The following is a 27,214-nucleotide window of genomic DNA, read 5'->3' on the forward strand; positions in this document are numbered from 1 at the left end:
AATCTTGCTGTACTATTTGTGGTATGATTCTATCAAGTTACAATCTTGAGAATTATATAAGGAGAGAAGTCAGTTTTAACTATTATCCGTAAGAACAATTGGATAATCAACTTATAAATACCAAGTGCCAGCCCAAGTCTAAACAAAACCTCAGATACTGGAAAAACATGCATATTATTGACTTATAATAACCTTTAAATTGACACGACAACTATCGGACGTGTCAAAGTAAAGCAGATGATACTACCAGACAATTATTTCATGTTTATTATAGTTTAACAGCAGAGAAAAAAAAACTAAATTGAATTTTTATACAAGTCTTTATTTACAACTTGTTTAACAACTGTACACTTTTGCAGTCTTGAAAACATTTTTGTACTTGAATGGGAAAATATAGCTTGACCAAATCTTAACTTTATTCTTCATATACATATACATATATTATATGCATACATATAAACACATACATAGAATACCATAACAAACTGGAAGTCTTGATTAAATGAATTAGTATATCAAAAGGAAATACAAGATTTCAAAACAATTGAAAATTTGTCTTCTGGTGATTTCTTGAAGTATGTGATTTTAATGAAAATTTCTTGCTGAGTCTCTGTACCGCCCAATTTACCACAAAAACAATGAGAAAAATACACCAATCTAACACATAGCAAATGGTTGATAAGCTGGTAAATGCATTAATTCTATTTGTAAAATGATGTTTAGAGTCCTATGTGGATTTGATTTTTAGATTCCAATGACAAGAGAAATATTATAAAACTGTAAATTCAGTCAACCAGAAATAAGAATATATCTAGCAATATCTTTTTTTGCAAGGTGGTTAACTATATAACCAAATACGAAAATGACAATTCACAGATCAATAATACTTAAGACATGAATATAAGGCTTCAGAGCTGGGACTGTAACCAAGAAAACTCCAACTCCAATGCACTAAGGTGTTTTCCAGCTCATTTGGAAAGTTTAAAAAATACTCTAGGAAAAACAAAAATCTCTTTCTACCCTCAAGTCTTTGATAGGACTTATTCAAAATAAGGCAAATTATTAGATATGTTTGGATTCTACCACTGATTATACAACCTAATAAATGAGTGTTAAAATGGTGGGGCAATTTTTAAAACATAAAAATTGCAAAATAAGATAAACCTGAAAATTATTCTAAGTACAAAGCATTCAGTCTTACAACCTATAAAGAGTCAAGTTAGTGACAGCAATGATATTTTAGTGCATCTTAATTTTAAGTAACAAAGGCTATTAAAAAATAAGACAATTGTTAATATTAAAAGGCTCCAAATAATTGATTGGCATGTGTACAGTCATTCCCTGTATTTATATTAAATTGTAATTTCTTATTTCAGCCACATTGAAAATTTCACTTAACACATCTGTAAAACGTACATTAAACTGGAATATCAAGAAAATAACAAAAGAAACTAAATCACACCATTAATGTACATGTACTCAAATGAATTTTTATTACAGTTTCCCTAGAATTATTATTATTTTTTTGGTCACACCAGTGGTGCTCAGGACTTCCTCCTATCCCTGTGTTCAGGAGCCACTCCTTGTAGGGCTCAGGGAAGTACATGGGATGCCTGGGACCCACCCAGGGTTGGCTCGTAAAAGACAAGTGCACTACCGCTGTACTATTGCTCTGGCCCTTGCTTGGAACTTGACACTACTAGAAAATTTGTTGTTTGAAATAATTTAGAAGCTAATAAAAGCATCATGACTTTCCAACATGGTAATTTTAACAAAGTACCAGGCTGATTCAAACAACCATGACTCGGTTCTTATTCTCACTAAAATCTTCAAGGAACCATCAGTTATACAACTATGCTAACCAGCAAAGTCTATTCAACACTGACATCAGTGCGTATCACTAGTGGCTCACACCTGGATGTCACTTTGAACATGCTGTACTATCAACTAGAATAAACTGCCATATAGTTGAAAATTAATTTGATTATTGAGAATTTAAAAAATTATAATTTGTATCTGTTGAAAGAAAACCAAAATTTCCTATTACACTTTAGTTCTGCACCGACCAACAAAGTTACCAGATGACAAGATACACAAATTGCAGCACTGGTGTCAATGTGTTAATATTAAAAAAAAAGTTTTATTAACTAATAATGAGAAAAGTTTCCTCTTTTTTTGCCACACCCTGGGGTGCTGAGTCATGGGGTGTTGTTCCTGGGCTAATCATGCGGGAACATCTGGTCCGACCCCTTGAGTTATCTCCCCAGTCCTGAAAATAACTTTTAACATAGGAAATCTGACTCATAATTTTTTATTAGGTACTGGAACTGACAATAACCAAGAGTTGATTCGTGATTTAAAGTGGAAAATAATCAAACGTACAATTTCTCTAGGAGCCGCAAGCAGTTCCATTTGCTTGAATCCTAGCCCTGCCCCACTCAATGGGATTTTTCTCTCTCTCAGGTTTTTGGCCACACCTGTTGGTGCTCAGGGCTTACTCTTGGTTCTGCACTCTGGAGTCACTCCTAGCGGGGCTTGGGAGAACATCTGAGGTGCTTACAAGGCAAGCTCATGACGTTTTGTACTATCCTCAAATGTGACTTTATGCAGAGAAAAAATTAAAGGGACAGAAACAAATAAAATGGCAACTTTCATTAGATCTATAGATTTGAAAACATTTCAAATCTGTTTTCAGGAAGAGCATTCAAATCTCAGGAAGAGCATGTCTGATTTTTAAACATAAAATAAAACAGGCTATGCTATTTTTGCAAATTTGCTTATTACTACTATGATAACCTTGCTAATTATTATTCATAAACAAACTCATCACATTCTATTTGATAGGTGTTCGACAACTACATAGTATCAAGTTTAAAGGAGCTTTTTGTGAAAGGGAAAAAACTGAAGATACTAAGTTATGATTTACGAAGTAATTTGTTTTATTTGAAAAATGATAGGCTGAGAATCTTTAAAAAAATATTGAAAACTTCAAAAAAGAGTGTCTTGTTTTCCCAAGCTCTTAGAAAAAGGCTGATAATAATTTTAGTAAGAAAAACAGCTTTATCTATGGTGGTAAAAATTACAAAGAGTTATTATAAACAATACCCTTGTCTTTCATTTTCTTTCGGCATTCATTATAACAACCCTGTCAAGCATTTCTGCAACGATGAAAACGTCCTATGAAGGTGCTGTTAAATATGCAAACTGCCCTCCATGTGATTTTAAGCAATTAAAATATGGCTAAATTTTAAACTGTATTTAATTTTACCTTTGTTTCATTTACATTTTGCCAAATTCAGAAGAGACTTAAGATAATGGAAAACAAAGAAAAAGAGTAGGAAGCCTCTAACGATGTAACAGGGCACCTCCCAAGTAGGATTTCTATATTTAATTTTAATTAAAGGCAAATTAGCAACTGTGTCTAGCGGCTACTAATTGGACAATGCAGGTCTATAATTTATTTTCATCTGAACTAACAAACCAGACTATTTTCCCAAAATAAAAAAATTTAGAGGGGATCTATCCACAATTAGTAGCTAGCTATTCAAAACTTTTTGTCTGTGTGAGAGAGAGTGAGTGCGTGAGAGACAAGAGACAAAGAAATATGTGTGCTTAATTGTTAATCTTTTCCTCTGGGAGGACAAGAGAAGCCCTTTGCTCCAGTGTCAGCATCCTGGACTTCAGGGCGCCTCTGTAGGATTTGCCCAAAGCAGAGCACATTCAGCAGAACAAGCTCAGGAAGAGCATGTCTGACTTTTAAACATAAAATAAAACAGAACTCTGGAAGAATAATATCCAGAAACATATTCTAAAAATATTCTATTTTCTATTATCTTGTGTCAATGATTATGTAACAAAAACAGCTCAGTAATTTTGGATTATAATTTAATATTCAAGTTACAAATCGAAGTCTTGACTCCTAAAAATAAACAAGCTGAAAACTTCTCCATATTTGAATGTAAGAAAATGTTCATGAAACATATCTCCTGTAGTAGAACTAAGTATCTCTCTGAAGTATTTTGTCATCTTTTTTGTTTTGGGGTCACACCTAGCTGTGCCATACATAAAAAGGGATCATTTGTAGTGCCAGGGCCTGAATTGCGGTTCGCTGTGTGCACCTACTTGGACTCTCTCTGATTCATATTCTGTCATCTTTAGCATCTCATTTTCAAATTACCTCACTCGCACCAAGTACTAGTGAGATAAGTTGGAAATTACTTCACAGTTCCTGGAATTTGGGAATTAGTTCACAGTTCCTGGAATTTAGCTTTCTTTCTTCCATCTCTGGGAACAGACAATTCTGGAGAGACTATGAACATATTTGGATAAATCAGATTATTGACTTGTTAAAAATGCAACTCCAGAAAACTAGTCTCTATCATGTTTACCTTTGAGAGGACCTGGCTCTGTTGCACCTATCTTCCTGCCCAACAGCTTCCAGAGTAGTAATGTGAAATAGAAGATTTTTGTCTCAGAGTTCCAAGTCAGTTTCAGATAGGCTTCTATAACACAGATCTGACTTTAAAGACGTCAGGTAAGTTTAAAACTTGAAAAACTACCTTTTAACTGGGGTATCTTTTACATGGTCTTAGTGAGTACTCTAAAATAAGGACAAGAACTCTAGTAAAAAAAGGTATTCAGAAAATGCTACAGAAAGGAAGAGGGAAAATAATACTAGTAAAGTGCTGTGACTTTTCCAGTAAAGTATAAATAATAAATAAATGGCTAGAAGTAGTAAATAATATTGACAATTCAAACAGTGACAGATACAAAATAAACACACAACAGAATGTATGTACAGTCTGAGATACATACCAAGATTAAATGTAAATTCCTTTAGTTTTACAACATGATACCTAAACTATTTTCCTTCAACAATTTAGAACTCTCTGAAGTGAAAATGCCTGTTCCCCACATACAACAGTGCCTCAACATCCTTTGGTAGTCTTCTCTCTCACACTTTAAGATGGTTGTTCTCATGATATATGATACTTTTAAAAAACTGAGTAGAAATAATTTGCATTTGATAGTCCTATACACCTAAAATTTTGAGGCCTTCTCTGTTGATTTTTGAAATCCTGGCCCTAAGGGAGAAATTGTTTCCCTAAAGGAAACATACTTTACATCAATTGTTTACTTATCTCTTACCTTGAAAACAGCAAGAAAGCTCAGATTTGTTTTGTGGTGTTTTTTTTTTTCTTTTTGGGGTCACAACCGGCGATGCACAGGGATTAACTCCTGGCTCTGTACTCAGGAATTACTCCTGGTGGTGCTTGGGGGACCATGTGGAATGCTGGGGATCAAACCCGGGTCGGCTGCATGCAAGGCAAATGTCCTACTCGCTGTGCTATCACTCCAGCACCCTTATGTTGTTTTTTAAGAGTGAAATGCACAGAAAAACAAATCAGCATCATCCTGTTTATCCTTAGACCTCCTGTTTTTTCAAGACAGACAAATATTTCAAGTCCCTTCTTCTAAGTATTCCCTAACGCAGAGGAAGAGGGAGGTAGATTTGAACATTGCTCCTTTTCCTCTTTAAAAAAGCTGGGGTGACAGTTTTCACTGTGGGCCCTCATTCGGTGAAAATCATCATTGTAAGCACCAAACTCAGAACCTGGTGGTAATGTATCAGATACACACATTTTCCTTGAATATGTTAATTAAAGAAACCTCAACAGCCTGCCTGCACTTCCCTCCTGCTGCCACCTGTATCAAGCTTCCAACTATGGGCCTAGCCTCCAAATCATAATGCATAAAAAATTGGAAGTGGTGGTGGGAAAGAATAATGGTGGCAGTATTGGTGTTGGAATAGTGAATGTAATAAATCGTGAATAACTATAAACATTTAAAAAAAAGAGGAGGGAGAAGAGGAAGTAGCAGGGTGGGAGGACGGAGGTGGAGAGGGGAGAAAAAGAGATAGGAGAAAGAGAGTGATTGAGAGGGAGAGAGGGAGAGAGAGAAATGACTGCCACAGAGAGGCAGGCTGGGGGTGGTGGCAGGACGAAAACTGGACACATTGGTGGTGGGAAATATACACCAATGAAGTGGTGGGAAATATACACCAATGAAGGGACAGGTGTTGGAACACTGTATGACTGAAACCTAATCATGAACAACTTTGTAACCATGTATCTTAGGGTGATACAATAAAACAAACAAACAAACAAACAAACAAACAAAGAACAACAGCAAAACACTCCTTTCTTAAAATGACACCATTTGATTTTCTGTAGCAGTAGGCTCTCATTTGATTTTAATTTCATCTTTAGACCCTAAATCAGAGCCCAATGCTAGTGTTAACAGATAAACAAATTCTCCTTGATTATGTTAAAAAAAAAAAGCCAACCAACCAATACTGCTCTTTCCTTAATTTTAAATAAAATTTATATAGGGTTTCTACGTATAATTATAGGGGACATAAAATTCACACTATCTCTTGTAAAATACATAAACACCATGTCTACGAAAATGTTAGAAGGCCAGTAGTGCTTTTCAGCCACCACAGAATTCTTGCCATCACACTGAATCACTGTATTCTCTCTTCTCTCCCTTTTTGGGGCTTACCTGCAGGAACCTAGTGGCTAATCCCAGATCAGTACTTAGTAACATGCAATTCTGGGGAGTGAACCTGGGGCTCCTCGTGCAAAGAATGTATTCCAGCCTTCTGAGCTATTTCCCTGTTGCCACTGCATTTTTAATGGCCTTAAATCAACTATGTTAGAAATGGTTTAATAATTAAAAAAAGAAAATAGATGCTTTCTCTTCAAAAATAAAAAATATAGCTAGTATTATATGACTAGTTAGTGCCCTTTTAAGAGCAGAACAGAATATAAATTATACTTTTATCTACCATCTCTCACTGAACAATACAGTCTTATATAGAGATTTTGTGTTATCTATTACTATTACATTAGGAATATTTGTTAAAGCAGTTAAATTTTAATAGTATTAATACTTCTATTTGCTAAATATTTGTTATAATCAGGCATTTCTTACCCTGACCCTCCATTCTACTCTCACAGAATGGATCTGCATAACAACCTTCTGTTACTTTTTTCAGATTTCAATGCTCATTTATATATAGCATACAAACCTAGTCTTATGAATATTAATAGAAAACATATGAAAACAGAAAAAAATACTGGTGATGTTATAGTATCAGACGATATAAATTAGAAAACATTTATAGATACTGTCCCTGCTTCCAACTGCCAAACTCATACACTGACTTATTAGGTTTATCTTTTGTTTCTCAAACTAATGTCCCATCTCTAGGATTTTCAGTGCAATTCCAAGAATAAAAGCATATTTCTGTTTCAAAATAAAAGTTAAATACATTTTAAAAAGTTTTTATGCACATAAAGATACATGTAGATTAAAGTTAAATACATTTTAAAAAGAGTTTATGCTCATAAAGATATGTAGAGTGGTTTAATAAAGGTTTGTTTAAAAACAAAATAGGTATAGACTTTCAAAGAATATAATCAGTGATTTAAAAGACGTAGTGTCATCACAGTTGTGCTGCTCTGCATTAAGGAAACAAAAAGCTAAACACTGGTACATCCAATGACTTGGAAATGGAGGGGGATAGAAATGAGCAGTGTCAGCAGCAAATTATTTTATGCATTCTAAGTTTCTGAGAATTAAACAGTATTTATAAAACTGAAAGATAAAACCATTGAGCTGAAATTAGGTAAAGTTAAAAATTTTAAATTAAAGGAATGATTTAATATGCTTTAGACAAAGTAAAAACTTGAACAATAATAGGGGCCAGGGAGACAGTACAGTTGGGAGGGCACTGGCCTTGCACATGGTTGACCTGGATTCGATCCCCAGCATTATGGTCCCCTGAGCACTGCCAGGAGTAATTTCTGAGTGTAGAATCAGGAATAAATCCTGAGCATCACCAGGTGTGACCCCAAAAATGAAAAAATCAAAAAGCCAAAAAAAAAAGAGAAATGAATGACAGCTACACTAAAAATATCCTACCTCAGATAAAAACCTATGATATAAGGGCTGGAGCAATAGCACAGTGGATAGGGCATTTGTCTTGCACGAGGCTGACCTGGGTCTGATTCCTAGTATCCCATATGGTCCTCTGAGCACTGCCAGGAGTAATTCCTGAGTGCAAAGCTAGGAGCAACCCCCTGTGCAACCCCAAGTGTGACCCAAAAAGCAAACAAAACAAACAAAAAAAAACCCCAAAACACAAACCCTATGACATATATATAAAAAAACCTTACAAAGCAGCTCTGAAACTTCATTCTAAATGTAATGAAACAGGAAGCAACCAAAATAAGCTGACATTTTAAACAGGGTAAGAGAAAAAGATACTATCTTTATAGAGGAAAACCCACTGCAGCTATAAAAAGGGAAAAATAAACATGCTAAAATAATGCTTGAAGACTTTGTGCTATAGTATACATGTTAATTCGATATGCCAAAACCAGTAACAACAAATTTCACAATGGAAACTTTACTGGTGCCCGCTTGAGCAAATCCATAAGCAAAGGGATGACAGTGACAGTGACAGTGACATGTTAATGCTAATTTAGGCTAACAGCTTTCATTGCTAAGAAGTACAATACTATTATCAGCTCAAACAGACACTTATAGGCAGAGGTTCTTTATAATACAAGATTTAAAAAAGGTGAAGTATTCTTTGTAGTTCAATGAATAGAAAACAAAAAGCATTTTATCTCAATGTTGCTATTTTGCCCTTAGCTAAAAAGCAAGGTGCTAATAAAGAATTTCTCACTTTTGGAACAAAGACCTTCATATTCAAATGACTATAAACTAGCCAGGGTTATACTAGCTGTGGGCTGTAGATGCTTTTTGAGATAAATCCCATAATGGTCTCACTGGGGATCACTATATTCTGGGAATCTAAGAGCTGGATAACTGTTAATTAAATAAATAGCAAAAATAATTTTATAAATCAAGATAATCAAAGATAATTCTTAAATTGGGATAAAGATTTATATATAGCGCTATATTAGAGATGGATGCTTGATAAAAACCAGATATACTAAAACATATTTCAAATCACTTAATAAGAATTTACTTAAAATAAGAATATATACATATGTATAAATACATATGCATATAAACACACACATAATATTTTTGGTTCTTGGATCACACTCATCTGTGCACAGGGATCACTTGTGGCAGGGCTCTGGGGATCATATGGAATGCCTGGGATCAAATCCGAGTCAATCTTTTGCAAGGCAAATGCTGTACTATCACTCAGGTCATTAAAAGGATGTGTTTTATTAATTCTTCCTAACTCATCTTTAACTTATCTCTTATTGTTGACCAAAGAAAAGAAATACACATATTGATGTTTCTGATCCAGTAACATTTGGCTTAATTTTATACAACTCAGTTTTTGTTATGCAAACAAAAGAAATAAGAACATTTCAGCATTACAGAGGTCACTACCCTTTATCTAAAAATTTCATCAAGCCAACTTTACCTGGCTAGGACTATCTAAGAGAAACATTTCAATCTAGATTGATTTTGGAACACTGGCCTTTTATTTATTTAGTTCTTTATATTAATTATGATCAAGTAATTAGATAATTGATTAAAATGATGAAGTTTTTGAAAGGGCTTTTAAGAAACATCCAACTGTGCTATCTATTCTTATTTTTAGAAGTGGTAAAATGCTATTTGCTGGACTTACCCCTATTACAAACCTCTTAGATATGGACTACATGTTTGGGATGGACTCATGTGAAATACGGACTCAGATACAAGATGCTTCAATATTCTTTAATTATTTACTTGGTAATTTCATACCCTGATTAGAAGGAAAACAGGAAACAAACATTTTTTTTACGAGGCTCTGGATGCTGGGGTGGCTCATACCAACTAAAGCAGTGACAGTCTATTCACTGTACTGCTAGCAAGAACCAGGGCCGCAGTCCAAGAGAATCATGGGTTTGATGATGGTACTGGGTACAAGGGGCTTGAGGAAACAGCACAGTATCGAACTCACATCCAGATGAAAACACCCGATGCCTTTCCACTCCCAGATAACCTTTCTAAGAAATCACTGATTACTAGAGAAAGAGAGATTTTATAAAACTTGTCCAAAGCTAAGGGAACAGGTCTTTTTGTTGTTACAGCTACTTTTAATTCAAATTTTTATTTTTAAATGACAGAATGTTTAAAAATAGAATTTCTTTTATATAATGAAAATAATTTACTACACCTTAATGGCACAGTAAAAGAGAATGGATATTATGAATGTAAACACTATAAGTAGAGCATGCCAAAAGATGCTTAAGAAAATGTCCTAAAAGCGTAGCATCTTTCTAACCCAATTAGAGAATATATCTGCTTTAAGACAATGAATTTCTATTAGTTGAACCCTAAGGTACTTGTGGAATAGGAGGAGAGGTAAGAGCCATCCTACTTTTTAATCTTGTATGTCAAATATTTTTATGTTGACTAGGTTTACCTAGCTCTGAAACCCCACAATGCATTCTACTCTCATGGTTTTCTTCATTATTACTAAGATCCTGCAGTATGCATATCAATTCATACTACATTCAGATATTGTATTTAATGCAAAATATCAGCACAATGTATGGAATTATTTCTGTGCATATTCTAATACCTTTCAAGTACAGTTTTTGAAACAAAAATACTAATTTTTAGGTAAAATTTCTTATAAAAAAAGAAAATAACTTAAAAAGCGAACACATATAGTTTCTGAAAATTCACAATTACATTTTCCTTGACTTGACTTAAAGTTAGTCATCTGTATTTACTTATTTTGGTTTCGGGGCCATACCCAGCAGTCCTCTGAGATTATTTCTGGTTCTGTGTTCAAAGATCACTCCTGGCAGTGCTTACGGGACCATATAGGGGTGCCAAAAATTGAACCTGGGTTGGGCACGTGTAGGCCTTACCACTGAACTATTTTTCCGCCTCCCTACTCAACTACGCTTAATATAGATAGCAAAATAAAACACGAACTTCTGAATAGCAAGCACATGAAATAAAATATCCTCTTATTAAATGACCTTTCTAAAACAAATGAAAAAAATTGACCTAATTTCATTGATTTGTTGTTAAATGATGGACAAAAAAAAAGCTGTAGGAAACTAAGTATCATTTGAATCAATGAGACTTTGGCAGCGCCTTTTCATTTTTCAAATAAATGATATTTTGCATTAATATAGCACCTTATGTAGTCATGTTGTCAGTATGCTTTACAATCATTATTGAATGGTTAACAATCTGACAACAAATCTAAGCATTTTGCGGCAACCAAATACCCAAGACAATCTGTTCGGTAACAGATTCTTGAACTAGTATATAGAATCAGGAAAACGTGAATATGTGAAAAATATGACATAATATAATCTATAAATGCCACTTATTGACCTACCTGATACTAAAATTATAACTGAGGAATTATTAAGAAATATAGCAGTGTAAAGACTGAGAACACACAAGGTGCACGTCTAGAAGAAAATACCTCGAGAGTACTTGTGAGTATATGAAGAGCAGATATTTCAGATGGGAGGGCAATTTAATACTCTTTCAGTCACATTACCAAAAACAGGTCCTTGGTTACAGTGAGATTTCAAAAGAAAGATTAGTATAGTCTAATTTTTTGAAACGTAATTTTCTTCCAAATAACTTAACCAATACACTAAATTCTGCTAGCCAACAAGATAGGAGGAAATAATGAAACTCAATGTATTTATGTACTAAAAAATTTCCAAATCTTCAGATAGACCTGATTTCCTATAAAAAAATGTGAAAACTCATTTTCTACTATCAGGTGCTTTGCACAAGATTTGATTAGCACCTCTGCCAATGTATACATCTTTGCTAAAAGTGCACTTGCCAACCATTTAGATAGTAAATATGCAAGTTACTTGAAGTGCATTTGGAAAAACAATCAAAAACACATCATAATGAATACATCATAAAAAGATTAATTCTCTTTCAACAAAGACATTCTTATAAAGCATGATAACACAGAGCACAATAAAGAATATAAATTGTGTATCAATTGTTGGCAGAAAATCTAATTCATTACAAAGCCTACACCATTGGGGAAAACATTTCATATAAAGAAAAGTACTATTATACAACACTTTTAATTGGGCATTTAAAAAATTTTGGCACATTAAAGGAACTGAAAGGACTACAAAGTAAAAGACCAAGAAATGAAAACATGGATACAGGAGAAAGTCCTCAAGGAGAAATAACTACATTTTAACATAAAACAGAAACAAAATATAAGCTGGCTGAATTTCCCGAAATGTTGGTATATGTAACAGAAGTATGCTTTGAATGTAGGGTGTTTTTAACTCTAAAGGTAAGACTTGTCTACCTTGCTGTGGCTGGTTGAACATGGCCTGGGTAAGATCTTCTCGTGCTGGTTGCCTGTCTTTGCCTAGCCAGAAATGACTGCCCTGAACCTGTACTAGCAAGTCTATCTTCAGCTGCTTTTTTATGCAGAGTCATTCCCTGCAACACAGAAAAAGAAAAGTAATCAATGAAAAATAATGGAATAGCCCACAAAAGAAAATTCTATCATGCAGAATTTAGTTATAAGAGAGGGTACAATTACGAACATCCCTCTGTTCATTACAGATTAAAATCCTTTATTTTAGTTCAAGCAATTAGGTAGAAATTTTCCTCTGAAAAAGGGCTTAATTCTTTGAATTTATAGTATTCCCAAACAACAGATTTTTTGAATACATTACCCATACTCAATCATACATATTTCCCTTTCAAATCAAACACTGATTTTCCAAGAAAAAATGTGTAACTGATTAATATCTGTTGATTCACAGAACTTATTGAACATGGAAAAGCACAAAAACACTTGTTTGTAAGATGGACAGCCACGCTAGGTATAATACATACCACTATGCCGTTTTCTTCACTCCAGATGAACTTGGATTCACAAAAAACTAGAAAATAATCCTAAGAGCCTCCAAAAGAGAGCCCAACTGAGAGCAGGGGCTTCTCCTTGGAAGATGGCTTACTAGTTTAGAAAGAAGGGGTCAGGTGCAAAGCCAGAGCACCTTAACTGGAGAGAAGAAATCTGGGGGTGTGAGGTGGGGGGTGTTCTACAAACAGAGAAAAGTCTATGAGTGGCTCAAGAAAAATATGTGTCTCTGGCTATTATTAAATGAGTACTTAATAAGTTAGTGAAGAAGCCTAGCTGGAAAAACATTATGAATGACTGGATACAAGTATCATAGAAGAAAGCAGACACTGGTCAAAAGGATGAAGTGATCAACTGGGGATATCAGGCAGGAGAATGAGGAAGATAAGCCACTCTGTGAAAGAAAAATGACTTTCCCAGATGAACTGAATAAATGGGCAGAGAAGACGACTGAAAGATACATCATTCAATCACTAGAGCTTAGCTACTAGAGAAAATATTGATAATGGCTTTGCTTCTCAAACAGAATTTCAATCATATGTATCCTACTATATACACCACATTCCTCCATTTCCCAACAAGAAAGTCCAAAACATGTTTTTCACTCAATTTGAGGTTAAAGCATTTAAGAATTTGAATAAAATGTCAAACTTTATAATATGTAAATATAAGGTGATCTTAGCGACATATACTAAAACGTAAATTCTACTTAAAATATACAAATGTGGGGCTGGAGCAATAGCACAGCGGGTAGGGCGTTTGCCTTGCACGCGGCCGACCCGGGTTCGAATCCCAGCATCCCATATGGTCCCCTGAGCACCGCCAGGGGTAATTCCTGAGTGCAAAGCCAGGAGTAACCCCTGTGCATCGCCAGGTGTGACCCAAAAAGCAAAAAAAAAAAAAATAAAATAAAAAAAAATATATATATATACAAATGTATCTTCAACTATTATTTTTTTATCACTAATATTTTTTTCTCTTTGGGTCACACCAGGCGATGCACAGGAGTTATTCCTAGCTCATGTACTCCGGAATTACTCCTGGAGGTGCTCGGGGAACCATTTGGGATGCTGGGAATTGAACCCAGTTCAGCCATGTGCAAGGCAAATGCCCTACCCACTGTACTATCAACCAGCCCCATCTTCAAACTACTTAAATTCCTAATGAAATTTTAAGACCATTTAAGTTCATCATAATGCTCTTGGATACCTAAAACAAAATCTCAGAACTTTCAATGTCCACTTCCATTTTGGCTGTTTTGAGATGAAGAACTTTATGAGCATGTGTATGAAGATATTACCAGCTAACAACTGAACAGAACTTAAGAGTTTACATGAATTTTATTCTCTGAAGAGAATATTGCCACTTTATTCTCTCGGGAGCTGAAAATTAGGACTACTTTTTAATACTTTTAAAAAGTAGTTTAAAATAAATATGGTTTTAAAAGAAATATAATTATAAACTCATAAAAATCAATAAAGAGTACTAACATTGCTAATAAAGAGGGGAAGAATTTGAAGACTGCTAACACTAACCTCTAGGGAGGTAAAAAGAGGACACAGCATTGGTATAATCAAGATTAGTTCTTAAGAACGTCTTTACATACATGTATTCTTTTCTCTATTTAAAATTTATCATTTTCAGAAATCTGTATTTAATAAAAACAGTACTTGGAACCCAACATCGATTCCTTTATAGTTTTTAAAATTTGAAACGTCTTGGGGCTGGAGTGATAGCACAGCAGGTAGGACCTTTGCCTTGCACGCGGCCGACCGTTCAATTACCAGTATCCCATATGGTCCCATGAGCACTGTCAGGGATAATTCCTGAGTGCAGAGCCAGAAGTGACCCCTGTGCATCGCCGGGTGTGACCCAAAGAGAAAAAAATATTAAAAAGCAAAAAAAAAAAAGAAACGTGTTAAAAACCTAACTTTAATCACCAAATATAGTCATCCATCACATAACAGGGGTATGTACTGAGAAATATATCATTAGGTGATTTTTTTTCATTGTGATAACATTATAATGTGCAATTATATGAACCTAAATGGTACAGCCAACTATATATCTAGGATATGTGGTATAATTTACTTATCACACTAATATATGCAGTTCATTGTTAACTAAAACTTTTTTTTTTGCTTTGTAGGTCACACTAGGCAATGCACAGGAGTTACTCCTGGCTCATGCACTCAGGAATGACTCCTGGTGGTGCTCGGGGGACCATAGGGATGCTGGGAATCGAAACTGGGTCGGCTGGGTCGGCAAATGCCCTACCTGCTGTTCTATCACTCCAGGCCCTAACTGAAACATCTTTAAGAGATGCATAACTCTGTGGACAAATTACAAAGTGTATACATTTTTTCTTTTAAAAATTGTCATTAAATTTGGGGCCACAGCGATAAAATAGAGGGTAGGACGTTAGTCTTGCATGAGGCCAACCTGGGTTTGATCCCCAGTATTCCATATGGTCCCCCAGCACCACAAGGAGTGATTCCTGAGTGTAGAGCCAGGAGTAACCCCTGAGCATCGCTGTGTGTAACCCAAAAAGCACCCCCCCAAAAAAATTATCATTAAGTTTTTTGTTGAATTATCAGTTTATACACTAAGAGGCCTGGGGCAAAGATTATTACTGAGACAAACACTGACACTATGACAGCACATGTTAATGACACAATCAGAGGTCAGGGATAAAAAAGAAAAAATGTGTATCAAAGAATTTTTGTAAGTCCTGCATTTTTCAAAATCCAGTTGTTTATAGGTTTATATCCAGAAAATCCTACTAAAATCCAGAATATTGATGATCATTTATTTTCCCCTGCATTTTATATATATATTGGTTTTTAGGCCATACTGGGAGGTACTCAGGGCTAACTCCCAGCTGTGTTCTAGGGTCATCCCTGTAGGTGCTCAGGGGATTAGTTCAGGACTGTCTGCATACAAGCAAGCAACTTGACCCCTGTATTATCACTTAAGCCTGAATGATTTTATTCTTGTTTTGGGCCACATACACCTGGTTGTACTTGGAGATTACTCCTGAGTCTGTGCTCAGGAGACCATATGTGGTGCCAGAAATTGAACCAGCTGCATGAAAGGCAAGCAGTACTTAACCCCTGTTCTATCTCTCTATCTCCCTGTTTTTCTTTTTGGTTTCTGGGCCACACATAGAGTGTCTAGGGCTTATCCCTGGCTCTGTCATCTCAGACCAATCCTGACAGTGCTCAGGACCATATGGGTTGACCATGGACAAGAGTCATAAGTCTAGACTATCTCTTCAGCCTCTTTCTACAATTTTATAGTTTTAATACTGTAATTTATATAGTTATGTGCTATAACTATACCTTTATAGTTTTTTTGGTCTGTGTATGAGTTGGAAAATTCTATTTAAAAACCTCCAGTGGGGGCAATAATTAGGGAAAGGACACAAGGACAATGGTGGAGGGAAATGGTGCCTGCCATAGAGGAAGGCAAGGGAACTAGAGGGAAACTGAGGAAACTGCAGAAGGGTAGTGGACACTGGTGGAAGGATTGGTGTTGGAACACTGTATGCCTGAAACTTAATAATAAATAATTTTGTAACTCTGTAATTCATGGTGACTGAAAATTAAAAGATTATAAATAAGACCAGCCTCCAGTGATCCAGGGTTTAATCCATGAACATTTTCAAAAATTTAAGATATTTAAACTTTTCTTGGACTAGATCGATAGCACAGCAGGTAGGGTGTTTGCCTTGCACACAGCCGACTCGGGTTCAATTCCTCCATCCCTCTCGGAGAGCCTGGCAAGCTACCGAGAGTATCCCGCCCGCATGGCAGAGCCTGGCAAGCTACCTGTGGGGTATTTGATATGCCAAAAACAGTAACAACAAGCTTCACAATGGAGACACTATTGGTGCCTGCTCGAGCAAACTGATGAACAACGGACGACAGCGCAACAGTGCTCAGCTTTTCTCATGTAAACTACTACTCCAAAAAAGGCACTGGATCCAAAGCTATTATATCTTTGTTGAGGTATAATTGAATTCACTTTCCCTGGAATTAAAATAGTTCTAAAGGACAAAAATCAAACTACCGGTTATCTTTCAGTCTCTTAGAGATAATTCTGTGTTCAAAATGCCCTAAACCTGATTATATGTTGGTTTTTTTTTTTGCTTTTTTTTGGGTCACACCTGGCAATGCACAGGGGTTACCCCTGGCTCTGCACTCAGGAATTACCCGTGGCGGTGCTCAGGGGACCATATGAGATGCTGGGAACCAAACCTGGGTTGGCTGCATACAAGGCAAACACCCTACCCACTATGCTATCGCTCCAGCCCAATGTTGTTTTTTAAAATCTCTGATTTTCAATCTTAAAGTCAGCATTAAGATTTTGTTAGTGTGTTAGACTAGCAATTACTTTCAAACTCATTTTTGTATAATTATTTTTATAGTAAAGAAAAATAATATTACATATTCACTAAATTTTACAATAGGATTTAAAGAGTTATTTTCTTACCATATTATACCAGGCACTGACAATGTACTTCTCCTCCATCTCTCTTTGACTCTTTGTTTTCTCATATTCTTTCTAAAAATCAAGCAGAAATAAACATATTTAAGATGAAAAACTGCCACTAAATCAGCAATTCTTTCTAGAAAGTCATTAAGGTCCTAAAATCCTGGGTACAAATGTACAGAGCAAAGTTCTGAGGAATAATAAAGAAATCATATACTATTTAGTGTACACTAAGTTACCTCTAATGAATGGAAAAGGCGATCTCTTTCCTGGAGTTGATTTTTAAGAACTTGTATTTCTGGTGTTGCTCCTTGACTCTGTTTAGGATCTAGAGTACGGATAACCTGCAAAAATCAATAAAGTATATAACATCTGTTATATGAGTTATTTTAATAATCCCAAACCCAATAAGAATCAAAAGCTATCTTAAAAGGATATCTTAAAAATAAAATATATTAAATATTCCATTTTAACTTTTAATTTATATAAGACTCAATCGTAAGAAACAATTCTGGCTTAAAATGAATAAAATAGGGGCTGGAGCGATAGCACAGTGGGTAGGGCATTTGCCTTGCATGTGGCCGACCCAGGTTCCCAGCATCCCATATGGTGCCCTGAGCACCGCCAGGGGTAATTCCTAGGTGCATCGCCAGGTGTGATCCAAAAAGAAAAAAAAAGAGAATAAAATACTAATAGCAGACACTACTGTTAATGATAGCCATATTGTCTTTGCTTTTTCTGATTTAGGTTGGTAAACCCTTTCTATCTATGTAAGGAGTTGGTCTAAAGGGTTTACAAGTCATCACTGTGGTCCATTTCCTTTGCCTATGGTCTGATGTGTGCGTGGACATTTACATTTTCATTACATTTACATGCAATTCTAACCAGCGAATTAATTTTTTTTAGTAAAATCCTTTTACTATAAAAATGATACCCATAGAATAAAACTTGGGAGCAAAACAATGAAACTTAGATAAGATAAAACTTTAACTTAGATTGATTACTACTGTAATAACATGCTAAATTTTCTCTTGCTGCACAACACGTACTGGAATATTTTTTTTATTGAATCATGGTGAGATACAGTTACAAAGCTTTCATGATTAAGTTTCAGTCATCCCCCAGTGTACATCTTCCACCACCAATGATACATCACCCAATATCCCTCCTACCACTCCCCAGCCTACCCCCTGACTCTATGGCAGACAATTTCCTTCTTTCTCTCTCTCTAGTTATGGGCATTACGGTTTGTAATACAGATACTGAGAGGCCATCATGTTTGGTCCTTTGTCTACTTTCAGCACACATCTCCCAACCAAGCAATCCCTTTGAACCATCACTGACTTAGTGATCCCTTCTCTATCCCAGTTGCCTTCCCCAGCTCATGAGGCAGGTTTCCAACTATGAGGCAATATTCCTGGCCCTGTCTCTATTGTCCTTGGGTGTTAGTCTCATTTTATTTCATGTTTCACAAAGGAGACACAGTGGAATATTCTATTATTATTATTATTTTGTTTTTGTTTGGGTCACACCAGGTGACGCACAGGGTTTACTCCTGGCTTTGCACTCAGGAATTACTCTTGGTGGTGTTCAGGGACCATATGGGATGCTGGGAATCGAACCCGGGTTGGCCGTGTGCAAGGCAAATGCCCTACCCGCTGTCTATCTCTCCAGCCCCAGTGGAATAATTTGTAGCTCCTTTGAGTGGAGTAATTTGTAGCTCCTATGACATAAAACCCTTCATTACTTCAATGTACATGTCCTTTCACTAAAGTCCTTTCTCTAACTTAATCACAGTATCATTATCATTATCATAGGTAAGAAAATAAACAATTCTACAAATCATCTCTATTCAGTCCAAGTCCACAACTCCACAGGAGTGTCCAAATGTTTTTTCCCCCTAACCAGGACCCAATTAGAGTACTGGGTTTGGTACTTCGATCTCTTTAAATTAGCAGCCTGATTAACCCTGGACAGTCTCTGGTGGCCCCTTTTCACAGACCACTTCTGTTTTTCAAAACACAACACTTGTTTTCTTCCCACTTTTCCCCCAACTCTGGATTTACCTGATGATTTCCAAAACCTTTATTCAACTTGTTTCAAGAATCTAATTTTCCTAAGAATTAAAAGTCAGGTCAGAACCTATCTTCTTCTTTTTTTTTTTTGTTTTGCTTTTGTGCCATACTTGAGACTTATTCCTGGTTTGCACTTAGGGATGGCTCCTGGTGGAGCTCCAGGGACCATACTGGATGATAGGGATTAAAACCAGGTCAGGTAAATGCAAGGTGAATGCTCTACACACTGTACTGTTGCTCCGGCCTGAGAACTAGCTTCTTAAACTCTGGCTGTAACCTCAGATGGGGGTCATAAAAATTGTGCCTTATAATAAATTTGTGATTTATTATCATCAAATGTTTGACCTGTATATCGATTTTTATATTCCTGGGGTTATGGAAAAATGTCTCAGGCAAAAAGGTCAAGAGAGGAAAAAGTTTAAGAAACCCTGGTCTAGAAGATAACTTAATGCAGGTAAGCTATTCCAATGATACTCCATGACAAAACATGCAGATATTGGTTGGCTACCTTTAGTGCTGCTAATTTAAACTAGGTTAAGGTAATGACCACCACTTATTTTTTACATACTAGAACTTAAAATTCATTTTCTCCTGATAATTCTTATTCTTCTCCTAAGAGATCTCTGCATTAGAAGTCAGTATAGACGCATTGTGTTGTAAGACATCAGTGAACATGATCACAAAGTAGAGTGAGATGCCTACAAAATTCATACTTACACTTTTGGCTTTCTCTAAGTACTTTTTATATCGTTCCTCCATTTGCTTCATTTCCTCTTCTTTTTTTCGTAAAGTTTCTTGCAGTTCTTCAATTTTTAGGGCTGTAGATGGAACAGTTAAAAAGAAAAGAATTTTTTAGACCTTGACCTGACACCATGCACAAAAGTCAGATCAAAATGGATTAAAGACCTCAACATTAGACCACAAACCATAAGGTACATTGAAGACAAGGTCGGCGAAACCCTCCACGATATTGAAGATAAAGGTATCTTCAAAGGTGACACGGAACTAAGCAATCTAGTAAAAACAGAGATCAACAAATGGGACTACATTAAACTAAAAAGCTTCTGCACCGCAAGAGATACAGTGACCAGAATACAAAGACTATACACAGAATGGGAAAGGATATTTACACAATACCCATCAGATAAAGGGTTGATATCAATGGTATATAAAGCACTGGTTGAGCTCTACAAGAAGAAAACATCCAACCCCATCAAAAAATGGGGCAAAGAAATGAACAGAAACTTTACCAAGGAAGAAATACAAATGGCCAAAAGGCACATGAAAAAGTGCTCTACTTCACTAATCATCAGAGAGATGCAGATCAAAACAACCATGAGATACCACCTCACACCACAGAGACTAGCACACATCCAAAAGAACAAAAGCAACCGCTGTTGGAGAGGATGTGGGGAGAAAGGGACCCTTCTTCACTGCTGGTGGGAATGCCGACTGGTTCAGCCCTTCTGGAAAACAATTTGGACGACTCTCAAAAAATTAGATATTGAATTCCCATTTGACCCAGCAATACCACTGCTGGGAATATATCCCAGAGAGGCAAAAAAGTACAATCGAAACAACATCTGCACATGTATGTTCATCGCAGCACTGTTTACAATAGCCAGAATCTGGAAAAAACCCGAATGCCCCAGAACGGATGACTGGTTGAGGAAACTTTGGTACATCTATACAATGGAATACTATGCAGCTGTTAGAAAAAAGGAGGTCAAGAATTTTGTAGTTAAGTGGATGGGCATGAAAAGTTTCATGCTGAGTGAAATGAGTCAGAAAGAGAGAGACAGACATAGAAAGATTGCACTCATCTATGGTATATAGAATAACAGAGTGGGAGACTAACACCCAAGAACTGTAGAAATAAGTACCAGGAGGTTGACCCCATGGCTTCGAGGCTGGCCTCACGTTCCGGGGAAAGGTCAACTCAGAGAAGCGATCACCAACTACATTGTAGTCGAAGGCCATGTGGGGGAAGGGAGTTGCGGGCTGAATGAGGGCTAGAGACTGAGCACAGCGGCCACTCAACACCTTTATTGCAAACCACAACAGCTAATTAGAGAGAGAAAACAGAAGGGAATGCCTCGCCACAGTGGCAGGGTGGGGTGGGGGGGAGATGGGATTGGGGAGGGTGGGAGGGACACTGGGTTTACGGGTGGTGGAGAATGGGCACTGGTGAAGGGATGGGTTCCCAAACTTTGTATGAGGGAAGTATAAGCACAAAAGTGTATAAATCTGTAACTGTACCCTCACGGTGATTCTCTAATTAAAAATAAATAAATTAAAAAAAAAAATAAAAAAAAAAAAAAAAAGAAAAGAATTTTTGGGAGCTGGAGCGATAGCCTAGTGAGCAGGGCATTTGCCTTGCACACAGCTGACCCAGGTTTGATTCCCAGAATTCCACATGGTTCCCCAGCACTGCCAGGAGTAATTCCTGAGTGCAGAGTCAGGAGTAACCCCTGTACATTGCCGGGTGTGACCCAAAAAAGCAAAAAAAAAAAAAAAAGAAAAGAAAAAAGAAAAGAATTTTTAAGAATTTGAAAATATTTTAACGGATGTATTTGAGGTCTACTTCTCTATGTAATTTGAGGGAGGGGGAAGGCGACTAATGGCAGAGCTTCAGGTGTGACAGGACTACACAGGTGATGATGGGGAGACACATGCAATATTAAGGATTAAACCCAGGACCTCAGGCTTACCAGGCAAGTGCTCTACTACTTGAATCACACCCCTGATCCTGTAGTTTCATTTCTCCTGCCTTCCCTTCCTCTGTGGGTGTTCACTGTTGTGGTGACTGGGGGCGGGGCATTGCACACACATTTGGCTTAGCGCTAAGAGGCTTGAAAGTCATGATGTGCTGTTTGTACATGACGAGACCACTGCAGGGTTTGCATTCTCTTACTGTAGTGCTTCTGCATATTCTAGATGCAGTATTTAGTAGAGAGTGCACACTCCTGGCAGAGGGGATACACATCTCAGTGTGATGATTGAGGGGGTCTCTGGAGTATCTTCACTCCAGAGATTGCAACATGAGGGGTCTCAGGGTAGTGCTGGGCACTAGATGGTGACATCCAGGACTGAACTGACACCTTCAGAAATCATTTCCCATTCCCCTCATGTGCTTTTTCAAAGAAACTATTTATAAATTTTTGACTACCAATCATTGCTCAAGGGGTCCTTATTCAACAATAATTCTTTTTCTCTCTTTTTTTTTGAGGGTGGGGAGTGGATACCTGGTTGTGCTCAGGATTTACTCCTGGCTCCATGTTCAGCAATCACTCCTGGCAGGGCTCCAGGGAACACATGGGATGCCGGCAATCAAACCAGGTTAGAGGCATGCAAGGTTGGAAATCTACTCATTGCACTCTCTCTCCAGCCCTAACAGTAACTCTGATAAATGCTACAACATGGATACACTAGACTATGAAAGTGAAAGAAAAACTGAATAATAAGGCAGAGATATATGAATGGGCAAATACTGAAAGAGTCCATGTAGATGAGTCAACAAAAAGTAAAATCATTGACAGACAGTAGTGGTCACTAGGGACTGGGAGATAGGTAAGAAAAGAATTTTTTAGTGGGTGGATGATAGCTGTCCAACATTGTAAATATACTTGGTCCTACTGGAATGTACATTTAAAATTATTAAAATGGTCATTTTGATATTAATTTTTACCACAGAAACAAGTAAAATCAATGGCCTTTCTTTTTCTATTTTGCTTTTGGGTGACATCTGGTGATGCTCAGAGTTTACTCCTGTCTCTGCACCCAGGAATCACTCCTGGCGTTGCTTGGGAACCATATGGGATGCCGGGGACAAACCCAGGCTGGCCACATGCAAGGCAAAGTCTAGCTCTCCTGCTAGACTATCACTCTGACCCATTCTTTCTTAAATTGAAAGAATTAATGACTAATAAAACTTGACTTTTTAGGTAATTTTCTTTGAGAAAACATCAACAGAAGACTCTGGTTTACTTAAAAAAAAATTTATAACATTAATTAGCATTTACAGTTAAGGAAAAACTGTCACTGTCACGATCACTCTCATCCTGTTGCTCATCGATTTGCTCGAGTGGGCACCAGTAACATCTCCATTGTGAGACTTCTTATTACTGGTTTTGGCATATCGAATACGCCATGGGTAGCTTGCCAGACTCTGTGCAGTTGAGATACTCTCGGTAGCTTGCTGGGCTCTCCGAGAGGGGCGGAGGAATCAAACCCAGGTTGGCTGCGTGCAAGGCAAGCGCCCTACCCGCTATTCCAGCCCAAGGAAAAACTGAGAATTGTAATTGAAAATTTAATATAATGTAGAGCAAGCAACACAACTACAAAGAAAATATGTGTGAGTGCCACAGCCAGGAGTGCTGCTCTTGATGGGCTTCACAACCATCACTAGTGTGCCTCAATGACAGCAGGTGAGCCCTGGCAACTTGAAACAGCTGAATGCGCATACACCACCCCAAGAGTCATCACACATCATCAACAACAGTGAAGGGACAGGAGAAGGAATCAAAACAAAATGTTTAGATGATTTTTTTCTGTAAATAAATTTTAGTGCTATGTTGGAATGATAGCACAGTGGGTAGGGCATTTGCCTTGCACGCAGCCAACCTGGGTTCAATTTTTCCGTCCGTCTCAGAGAGCCCGGCAAGCTACCTGTGGCATATTCGTTATGTCAAAAACAGTAACAAGTCTCACAATGGAGACATTACGGGTGCCTGCTCGAGCAAATCGATGAGCAATGGGACGACAGTGCTAGTTTAGTGCTAGAATAATAGGGCTTCATTCTAAAAGAAAATCTTTATTTAAACTCATTATGAGGTAATGTGTGAATAACCAATTAAAAACTATGCTTTAGAAAAACTCACAGCTGTTATTAAATCTTGGCTCAAGATCCTCAATAATGGCTCTCTTCTTTTGCAATTCATTATTGGCTTCATGGAGCTTCTCCCTGTAACAAAATATTTAACACTGACAATTACAAAAACAGTAGTATAGCATATCTAAATTATTCTTGAAATAAACTTGTGGAATAAACACAGAAATGCTATGAAACAAATGTATTAAGACAGATACACTATGAATTAAATACATTTTTAAAAATAAGTAACAAGAGATAAAAATCTCACTCTTACATATCAGTACTATCTTTACATAAACATGTACATAGTCATCCCAACTCCACACTTTCTGCTCTGTTTTGGGGCTGCTTCCCGTGTGCTACTCAGGGGATGCACCCACCAACATGCAAATCACAGACATTAGTCCTTTGAGCTCTCTCTCTGGTGCCCAGAATTTTAATTAATCTTATGGTTCTTGTGCTAGGCCTCTGTGTATATTCCTAATAATTGCTTAATATTGTACAATTTTTACTTTGTACATTAATTATTGTGGGTATTGCTCTGATCTCCATCTACTACTTAACATTATGTTTCTTACCTTCACCTACATTAATGTGTTAGCCCTTCTAATACATTTTTGACAGTGTTCTATTATTTGAACATTCTTCAGTCTGTAATTTTGTAACTGGTGGTATTTGCACTTCCTAAGTTTTTTTGCTTTTGCTTTTTGGGTCACATCCAGCGATGCACAGGGGTTACTCCTGGCTCATGCACTCAGGAATTACTCCTGGCAGTGCTTGGGGGACCATATAGGATGCTGGGAATCGAACCCGGGTCGGACGCGTGCAAGGCAAACGCCCTACCCGCTATGTTATCGCTCCAGCCCCCACACTTCCTAGTTTTTGTGACTACAACAATCCTCTTCTACACATTCTTGTCTCCTGGTACCCCTGTATGACAGTACCTCTAGGGGTAAAGTATCAAACTGGTATGTCAAAGAACAAATATGTACGTTCAAGTTCCGAAGTAGGTAAGAGAGCACATTCTTGTCTCCTGGTACCCCTGTATGACAGTACCTCTAGGGGTGAAGTATCAAACTGGTATGTCAAAGAACAAACGTGTACGTTCAAGTTCCTAAGTAGGTAAGAGAGATCCTTGTCCAACATGTTCAGTAATAACTAGCATGTGTGCTGGTGTTGGCTTTCACTTCTGACTCAGCAGTGCTCAGAGTCACTCCCTGTTCAGTGTCCGGAGGGTCACTCCTGGCCATTTCAGGGGATGATGCAGTGGTGGGAATCAAATGCACAGGTTTTCATTTTTGAGGTGCTGGAAACTGAACTCAGGTCCTCACACACGCGAGACAAGTGCTCTACCACACCCCCTAGCCCAGCACATTTGTTTTTTAAATTGTACTAATCTAGTGCACTAGTCTCCAATACAGTCTGAAGATTTCATGAGAACAATCTTTTGTACTGTCAATGGGTCCTGCTATGGGCTGGGAATTGCAATCCCCAAAGAGAAAAGCCCTAAAGCTTGTGAATATATTTGGAAACAGTGTCTGTTTAGATCTGATTAGGGAAGATGAGTCAGAAAGGAGAAGGGGGCCCTAGATCAGTGACCACTGCTCTTCTAAAGCCACGTGAAGGTGCAGGAACGCCGAAAGGAGGCAGGTGAAGGTGGAGAGAGGGTACATGAAGCATTGAGGATCCAAGGAAGGCTGGAAATTGCGGAAGCAATGTCCAGTAGGGACAAAGCATGGAAGCAACTATCTTTTGGACCTCTAGAAAGAACCAATCCTGACGATTTGATTTCAGATGTCTAGCCTCAAGAACTGTTAAAGAACAAATGTCTGTTAATGTCCATTTTGTTTTTTATTTTGGTTCATATGTGGCAATGCTCAAGGCTTACTCCTGGCTCTGAGTTCGGGGAGCAATCCTGCAGGGGACCATATGGGGCACTGGGGATTGAACATGGGCTGAACGCATGTAAGGCAAACCTACCCATTGTACTAGTGCTCTGCTCCCTGCTACTGTCTATTCTAAGCTGTTCTGAATGCGGTTAAAAAAAGCGTCTTACTTCCATCAATACGTCTTTTTTAAGTTTTTATAGGAACGCCTAAAATATGAAAATCTGAACAAACTCTTGGCAATACTTGACCTACTGGTGCCAGGAGCCAGGAAGGCCACACCCAGCAGAGATGGGTGAAAGGACATGCAGAAATGGGAATCCGACTTGGGGCTTCCCTCATGCCAGGCATACGCTGCACCCCTGTAAGCTGTCTTCCCGGTGCCTTCAGAAGAATTATTCTGAAAGGAGATTTTTTTTTTTTTACCATGCAAATGACTTTTATTGTAAAAGAACAAAAGTCAGACAATAGTTCTGTAAAACAATTTTTTTTTTTAAAAAATAAAGGAATGGAAAAAAGGAAAAAGGACAGAACTCATCTGACCTGGCAATGTTTCAGTTCCAGTACATTAGGATTAGCCCACTGTTAGATCTGCCAGCAAGTGGCAGTTGCTAGAAGAATCTCACTTGTCCCACATTTAAATTAAAACAAACAAATAAAAAGGAAGCTGAATGGCACAGTGCTCACCTTGCATGTGTGAAGGTTCAGCCCTGGGCACAAAAAAAAAAAATCGTGGCAAACTGCCAGACTTCATAATTTCTTTCTAATTGAGTAGAACAAGTCAAAATTATCTCTGTGGTACTGAGGCTATCGGTTGCACCACTGTGTAACTGTGATATTCCAAAGACTATTTATGGTTAGTTTAGTGATTTATGGTTATCTTAGCTTCAATAATCTGGCAACAAGAGAGATTAGCTAGAATATGACAGAAGTACTAAAGCTGCTATTGAATGCAAGAAAA

At 37.2% G+C, this 27,214-nt stretch overlaps 1 protein-coding gene across 1 annotated transcript in view; it reads right to left on the bottom strand.

Moving 5' to 3' along the window:
* Positions 1-244: 244 nt before the first annotated feature.
* HOOK3 (hook microtubule tethering protein 3) overlaps positions 245-27,214 on the bottom strand; it is a 111,522-nt gene continuing 84,552 nt past the window's right edge. The window contains exons 18-22 of the mRNA XM_055124675.1: positions 24,375-24,457; positions 20,212-20,312; positions 17,659-17,763; positions 17,420-17,491; positions 245-12,498 (exon numbers count right to left, since the gene is read on the bottom strand). Coding sequence (XP_054980650.1) covers positions 12,358-12,498; positions 17,420-17,491; positions 17,659-17,763; positions 20,212-20,312; positions 24,375-24,457 — 502 coding nt within the window. The 3' untranslated portion in view covers positions 245-12,357. The remainder of the gene's footprint in view (positions 12,499-17,419; positions 17,492-17,658; positions 17,764-20,211; positions 20,313-24,374; positions 24,458-27,214) is intronic.

Source organism: Sorex araneus, chromosome 1 (assembly GCF_027595985.1).
Source record: "Sorex araneus isolate mSorAra2 chromosome 1, mSorAra2.pri, whole genome shotgun sequence".
In the NCBI taxonomy this organism is placed as follows: Eukaryota; Metazoa; Chordata; class Mammalia; order Eulipotyphla; family Soricidae; genus Sorex; species Sorex araneus.